At 56.1% G+C, this 7,606-nt stretch overlaps 1 protein-coding gene across 4 annotated transcripts in view; it reads right to left on the bottom strand.

Moving 5' to 3' along the window:
• Positions 1-7,342, bottom strand: part of PEMT (phosphatidylethanolamine N-methyltransferase) — a 65,164-nt gene extending 57,822 nt beyond the window's left edge. For all 4 annotated transcript variants that reach the window (XM_054709337.1, XM_054709336.1, XM_054709335.1 and 1 more), the window contains exon 1: positions 7,133-7,342. In XM_054709337.1, the coding sequence (XP_054565312.1) occupies positions 7,133-7,292 (160 nt within the window). In that variant the 5' untranslated portion in view covers positions 7,293-7,342. The remainder of the gene's footprint in view (positions 1-7,132) is intronic.
• Positions 7,343-7,606: the final 264 nt, after the last annotated feature.

Here is a 7,606-nt window from a genome sequence, read left to right on the forward strand (position 1 = left end):
GCGGGGCCCAGAGAGTCAGAGTCACACGATCACAGTGAGATCCACGGCGACACAGCAAGGGCGGGCGGCACGGGTGGGCGGGGGCAGGAGACGGGCCCCAGCAGGGCCCTCCATCCCTGCAGAATGCATCCTGGGAGCCACAGCCGCTCCTGCCCCGCCCAGGGGCACCCACATGCCCCTGGCATTCTCAGTGGATTCGGGCAACAGGTACCGGCCAACTTTTGGAGAGAAGCCCTCGGCCTGCGCAGACTCAGAGCAGGTGTTTTACACCCTTGCACCTGGCAGAAGTTTCATACTAAGGCGGCATCGCGGCCTCACTCCCTGCTCTCTACCCGGCTCGGACGGTCTCTCTGCTCAGCCCACATACAGGCTAGAACCAGGGTGCTTCCCCCCCCTCCCGGCCCCGCCACACACACACACAGATAAAAAGCAGGGCTCCGAGACCAGTCTCAGCCTGGGGTTCCCTTTGGGGAAATGGTGAAGAGACTGTCCCCCAAGGTCACAGTCTGCACAGAGGGGGAAGAGGTGTGGAAGTACAGGTTCGAGGGCGCTTCCAGGGCCCAGGCGCTCTGCCCCGCCCTCTCTGCTTGATGCTGACACAGACCCCTCGCCTGCCCCTCCGGAGGGGCCCGGGCACACCTGCAGCCCCAGGGAAAGCAGCGGGAGCCTGGCCGAGGAAGGGCCGCCAGCTGGAGGCCAGGCAAGCCCTGGAGACCCTCCGCAGGCGGCGGCCCGTTGAAATGTCACACTGGACAGTGGTCAGCTGCGGACAGTTTCTGGAAAAACACTGCTTTCAACTGTCCCTAAATCCCATGACAAAAGGAGGCGGCCGGCAGCTGCCCCAGTCCCCTGAATCCGTAACTCCCTCAGGACAGGGCAGGAGGCTCCTCCTCCGTCGGCCTTCAACAGCTGTGTCTCGGGCTCCGGGCACAAGGCTCTGATGGCCCCCATGCTCCCTGTCAGCTGGGCCAAAGGGAGCCCTTCCTGGGAGTGGAGTCTGTGGAGGGGCCTGTGTTTCCCACAATCCCCACCTCCTTCCCTGGGCTCCCTCTCCCTTCTCCCCACGTGACTGAACTGCTGACCCCTTGCCTTGACAGGCACAAGGGCCCAGCAGAGCCCACGAGGTCGGCGCTGCTGCGAGCACGTGTTCAGATACACACTATGTGTTCACGGCAATATCGACAACAAGCCAGCTGACCCTCCGGCCAGGGACGGTGCCAGGCCCTGCCAAAAGGCTTTAATGAGGCAGGGCAGAGAATGGACCCGAAACAAGGTTTGCCCCAGACTGGCCGAGCTGGACACTCTTTGTAAGCGTAGGCATGCCTCATGCCCTCCGTAGACCCTGGCCCACGCGGCTCCTCCTTCATGGGCCGTCAGGAGGTGGTGCGAGGAAAGGCTCAGCAGCATCTGGCACTAGCGAAGCTTGGCAGATGTTATGAAGACGCCATTCAGTCCATGCAACAACCCTGGGAGGCACGCCCATTTTTCAGATTAAAAAACTGAGGCTAGCCCTAGTTGGTTTAGCTCAGTGGATAGAGCATCAGCCTGCGGACTGAAGGGTCCCAGGTTCGATTCCAGTCAAGGGCACATGCCCAAGTTGCGGGCTTGATCCCCAGTAGAGGGCGTGTAGGAGGCAGTCAATCAGTGATACTCTATCATTGGTGTTTCTATCTCTTTCTCCCTCTCCCTTCCTCTCTGAAATCAATAAAAATATATTTTTAAAAAACCTGAGGCGAACACATGAAGCACAAACTGACAGAACTGAAAGGTGAAAGACAAACCCGCATCGCAGTCAGAGACCTCACCTCTCCTCCCAGCGACAGAGCCAAGAGGCACAGAGCGGGGCTGCCCTGAGACCACCTCCAGCACCTGGACCCCGGCGCCCACAGAGCCCCACGTGACAGGAGCAGCACATTCCCTCAGGGGCACATGGAACATGTACCGAGCACACATTCTGGGCCATACAACAGATATTAAACTTAAAAGAATTAGAAAGCATAAAAGTATGTTATCAAACTATAACAGAATTACAATAGAAATCAATAACAGAAAGATAATAGTTGAAGTATAATAATCCATGGGTTAAGGGGAAATTAAAGTGTTTTGAACTGAACAAAAATACAACGTATCAGAAATTGTGGGATACAGGGCTAAGATGGAAATTTATAACTTACTAGAGGCCCAGTGCACGAAATTTGTGCACTCGGAGGGGGGTCCCTTAGCCCAGCCTGACCCTCTCGCAATCTGGAGCCCTCGGGAGATGTCTGACTGACAGCTTAGGGAGCAGGCCTAAGCTGGCAGTCAGACATCCTTAGCGCTGCTGTGGAGGCAGGAGAGGCTCCCACCACCACCGCTGCGCTCACCAGCTGTGAGCCCAGCTCAGGGCTTCTGGCTGAGTGGTGCTCCCCCTGTGGGAGCACACTGACCACCAGGGGGCAGCTCCTGCATTGAGCATCTGCCCCCTGGTGGTCAGTGCGTGTCATAGCAACTGGTCGTTTGGCCATTCAGTCAATTTGCATATTAGCCTTTTATTATATAGGATATTAATAAAAAAGTCTCAAGTCAGTAACATAAGCTTTATCCTTAAAAAGTTAGAGGTAGAGGAGTAAATTAAACTCAAAGGAAGCAGAAAGAAAAGTAAAAGACCCAAAATCAATCAAATTGAAATCAGAAAAATAGAGGTGGAGGGAATCAAACCCAAAACTTGTTCTTTGGGAAAAATAAAATCAGTGCACCTCTAGCCATACTGACCAAGGGAAAAGGGCCCAATGACCAACACCAGGAATGGAAGTGGAGCCTCCCACAGACCTCGAACATCGCAGGGTAACGGACACCGAGCACACGCTCACACCGCAATCCAGCAGCTCGGGTGAAACGGCCAATCCTGGCAGACACAGCCACCGACATCCACTGCAGAAGACACAGTCCCTCATCTATTAAAGGAACTGAACTCAGTTTGAAACCTTCCAAAAAAGAAAGCTCCAGACCCTGAAGGTTTCATTGGACGAACCCTACCTAACACTTAAGGAAGGAGTAACACCACGTCCACAGACTCTCGCCCAGAATACAGAATGGAGCCACTGCCCACTTACATGAAGTCAGACAAAGACACTACAAGAAAACTACAAACCATATTCCTCATGAAGTTCTGGACACCATGACGGTAAACCAAAGCCAGCAGTCCACACACAGGACAGCGTGTCAGGACCACGTGGGAGTCACCCCGGGAATGCAGAGCTGGTCTGACCATCGATGTAATTCACCATCTCAGCAGAAGAATAAGGAAAAGCCGGTCGACTCCATAGAGGCAGAAGAAACAGGCCCCCTAAGTGTAAGTGATTCCCCAAGATCAGGCCGAGGAGCCCAGGCCGGCTGCTTTGACTCTGATCCAAAGAATACTTACGACACAAATGATGTCCTGAGAACCTCGCAAACTAAGTCTTCCAATAAAAGGCCTGGCATTTATTCTACTAGTAGAGTGATGGCACCAAAAGGTTTTTAAAAACACTTTTGTATTGCCCTAGCTCAGTGGTCAGCAAACTCATTAGTCAACAGAGCCAAATATCAACAGGACAACGATTGAAATTTCTTTTGAGAGCCAAATTTTTTAAACTTAAACTATATAGGTAGGTACATTGTTATTAACTTAATTAGGGTACTCCTAAGCTGGCCTTTGCTAAAAACTCAAGGGGCCAAAGAGCTGCATGTGGCTCGCGAGCCGCAGTTTGCCGACCACGGGCCTAGCTGATTTGGCTCAATGGATAGAGCGTCGGCCTGCAGACTGAAGGGTCCCGGGTTTGATTCCGGCCAAGGGCACATGCCTGGGTTTCGGGCTTGATCCCCAGTAGGGGGCGTGCAGGAGGCAGCCAATCCATGATTCTCTCTCATCATTGATGTTTCTATCTCTCTCTCCCTCTCCCTTCCTCTCTAAAATCAATAAAATATATTAAAAAACAAAACAAACAAACAAAAAAACACTTTTGTATCGCAGGCAAGTATCTGGCACCAAAAGACAATCAACATATTCCAAATCTGCCACAGCGCTTTCCTCGGCCTCCCAATCACAAGCAGCCTCAACGCTCCCTGAATCCAGGGGCTCTGCCTTCGGAAGACTGCCTGTGGGGGTGGGGGGGCACACTGTATAAAGCTCCTCTGCATCCTGATCCCACTTTGGTCCTCACCAGAGCCCCATTACCACCCCATGTTACAGATCAAGACACTGAAGGGCACCTCGGACCCTACACTGAGTGGCACCACCCATCTGCTCTCGGGGGCAGGGGAGTCCCAGGGAAAAGGGACCTGATGTGCATAAAGGGCCCCCCCGCCTGGGCCCTCCAAGAAGCCAGCAGCCCTAGACCCACTGGAGCCATCTTCTGAGTCCTGGGGGTGCTCTACCCTAAGGACAGCAGGTTGGCAGTCCCTGCTCCCATCCACCCACCAGTCAGCTTGCTGCCAAGCGGAGGAGCAAGGCTCTGCAATCCCAGGGAGGGGAGGGAAAGGGAGCCTTGGTCCATGAAGCTACAGCAGTACACGCCACGCCCCAGCAGGTGCCAGGACTGTGCACCCGCTGGGACAAGCCCAGCGAGAGCGGGTTCCGGGAACTGTACCCACCAGCCGCGCTGGCCACATGTGGTTACTGAGCACTCAGTGCTACATGATAGTCCTACTTCGACATCCCGGGTCAAGTGCAATGTAATCTCATCGAGAGAATCATTGATCGGCTGCCTCCTGCACACCCCTCACTGGGGATCGGGCCCACAGACCAGGCATGTGACCTGATTGGGAATCCAACTGTGACCTCCTGGTTCATAGGTCGATGCTCAACCACTGAGCCACACTGGCTAGGTGGATGTACCATATTTTTGTTTAATAATTCATGGAAGGACATTTTGGTTGTTCCCAGTTTGGGGCTATTATGAATAAAGCTGCTGTGATATTCGTGTATTTTTTAAAAAGGAATCTCATCACTTTCTTTTTACTTGTTAAAATGCGGCTACCAGAGAAGTTTAAATTAGAAATATGGCACGTATTCCTTCTAGACAGCCCCGCCAGTGCTCGGACCCTGCAGCCAGCAGCCCTGGGCGAGGAGGAGCCTTGGAGCTCCCTCGGGCCTGGGACCGGCCGCTTTTAAAACCAGAGATTTTGATTTGAGGAGGGAGGAGAGCTACCACACAAAATACATGTTACGTGTTGTTGGTTTATTTTTTTGAAGGAAAATCTCTTGGCAACAGGAAGCTTAACTGTACCAAAAGGGAGTGAAAAAACTGAACATTAGTCAACTAGGGTCACGGTGGCTGGTCCCAGTTCCGGCCAGCTGCACAGAGCCACCAGGCGCTGGGAGAAGGCCCACCCAGGGCTGATCCTCACTTCCTGATCTTTTCTAAATGTACGTGTGTGTGTGTGTGTGTGTGTGTGTGTGTATGTGTGTGTGTGTGCATTTTGCTAATCCTCACCGAAGGATATTTTTCCATTGATTTTTAGAGAGTGGGAGAGACAGAGGTGGAAGGGAGGCAGGAGTGGAGGAGAGACACATCAGTTAGTTGCCTCCCACACGTACCCCAACCAGGCCGGATCCAACCTGCACCCCAGGTATACACCCTGGACTGGGAATTGAACTCATGACCCTTCGACGTGCAGGGCGGTGCTCTACCCACTGCGCCCACTTAGGGCCGGCCACCTCCTGCTTCTAAGTCTAGACTGTAGGTCTTGCTCAGACACCTGAGGGCAGGCCCCTGGCCCGCCCCCTGCATTCCGCCTGTGGCGCGAAGGCTTCCCCGCCTGCAGTGGGTGTGAGCCACCATCCCGGGCCAGGCGCTGCTGAGGCCCCTCTCTGGCATTCCAAGCGTCCTTCCATCTGCGATGTGCTGTGGTAGGAAACATGGATCCCAGGCCCACCTCTGGCCTTGTGTGTCCGGAGACGCTCAAAGGCCATTGACAAAGTTCGATTCTAAGAATTCCATCTGTGGGCTCGTCCTCCGCGGCGGCTCCCTGGCTGATGCCCTTGATCTGGGACAGTGCCTGAGCTGTACCCACATGCTCTGTCGTCCATGCAACGGCATGTTACTCCTTTCTTTAAAAAATATATTTTATTGATTTCTGAGAGGAAGGGAGAGGGAGACAGAGATAAACAGCAATGTTGAGAGAGAATCATTGACTGGCTGCCTCCTGCAGAATCCAGGAGAATCCAGCCCACAACCCGGGCATGTGCCCTGACCAGGGATCGAACTGTGACCTCCTCGAGCTGCATGTTATTCTTAAGGAAGTTTACAAAAAAAAGGCAGCATCCTCTCTCCTGCTCCCCCCACCCACTGCAGAGCCCCGACTCCCACAGGCCAGCCCTGTCTGTGCCTGGGCCAGCTCCCTCCCCAGCCTCCGCCTGTCCCTCCACCAACAGCACCTGCCAGGCTCAGGCAGGACGCCAGCTACCTGGGGTTTCGACACTCCTCCCCTAAGGCACTGACCCGTGTTATCTCCGTCAGAAAACTTTGTTTCCAGGTTTACTGTCTCTAGAACGAAAGCTCGGTGAGAGCAGGCGCTTAACTGTCCCCCAACACCAGGCTCTCAACAAAGATCAGCTGTGTCCACGCTGAGTGAAGGGCGTGGATGAACCAGACTGAAGGCTGCTGCCCGAGAGATGGGGCTGGCGGCTCCGTGGAGACTGGCTGACTGAGATGAAAGGGGCAAGTGACAAATCTCAGAGGCAGCTCTGATAGAAGGGAGGACGCAGGAGAGGAAAAGCCACTGGAACTGGGGGCCTAGAGACGCCACGGAAGGCGCGCTCTCGCCCCCGGCTGCACAGGACGTCGCCCAGCGAGCAGTCAGACACCGCCCCACGCACAGGCCTCCTTCACGCTCACGCTGAGCCTCAGCCTCAGAGGCTCCCAACCTCACCCCAGATCACAGACCCGCCACGCAGCCCGGAGGCTCGCGAGCGGGCTCGCGCCACCGCAGGGGCCCCTCCTCCCCCAGGCACACGCTCTCGCCCAGCCACTCCCCTCGCCTCGCCACGCCCCCGTTGCCTGGTGACGGTGGGCCCGCCCACCAGGCGTTGGAGGCGGCGCCCGCGGGCCGCAGGCTCGGCGGGCCGTCTCGGTCCCGCTGCCGGTTCCCCGCTGGCCTTCCCGGACAGTACCTGCCTGAAGTCGATGTTGCCCAGGCCTCCGCAGCAGTCGGGCCCCGCCACCGACCTGCTCATAGGCTCTGCTCCCGGCCCCCGATCCTCTCCCCTGGGGACCGCCTCTGGAGGGACCGCGCGGGGACCTCGCAACCACCTGCCCCAGGACCGGCCCCATTGCGCCCGGGAAGCGCCGCCTGCCGGGGCGCTTTCCCGGTGACCCCAACCTCTGCGGGGTTCCTGGGAAATGTAGTTTCTCGTCCCCGCGACGCACCACTTTCCTGGAGCTCGCGAGCCGGCCTCTCGGGGAACCGAGAACTACAAGTCCCAGGATTGTACGCTGCAGGGACCGCCGGTTCCGAGGCGGAATCGCGGCAGTGTCCGCTGGGGTTCGGTCTCCCGCCTCGCCCCTTTGGTGCCGGGCTCCCGCTCCCGGCCCGCCAGCCTACCTGGGTCCCTGTCCTTGCTGGCGGCGGCGAGGCCAGAGGCCAG

The sequence above is a fragment of the Eptesicus fuscus genome, chromosome 20 (genome assembly GCF_027574615.1).
Source record: "Eptesicus fuscus isolate TK198812 chromosome 20, DD_ASM_mEF_20220401, whole genome shotgun sequence".
NCBI classification, from domain to species: Eukaryota; Metazoa; Chordata; class Mammalia; order Chiroptera; family Vespertilionidae; genus Eptesicus; species Eptesicus fuscus.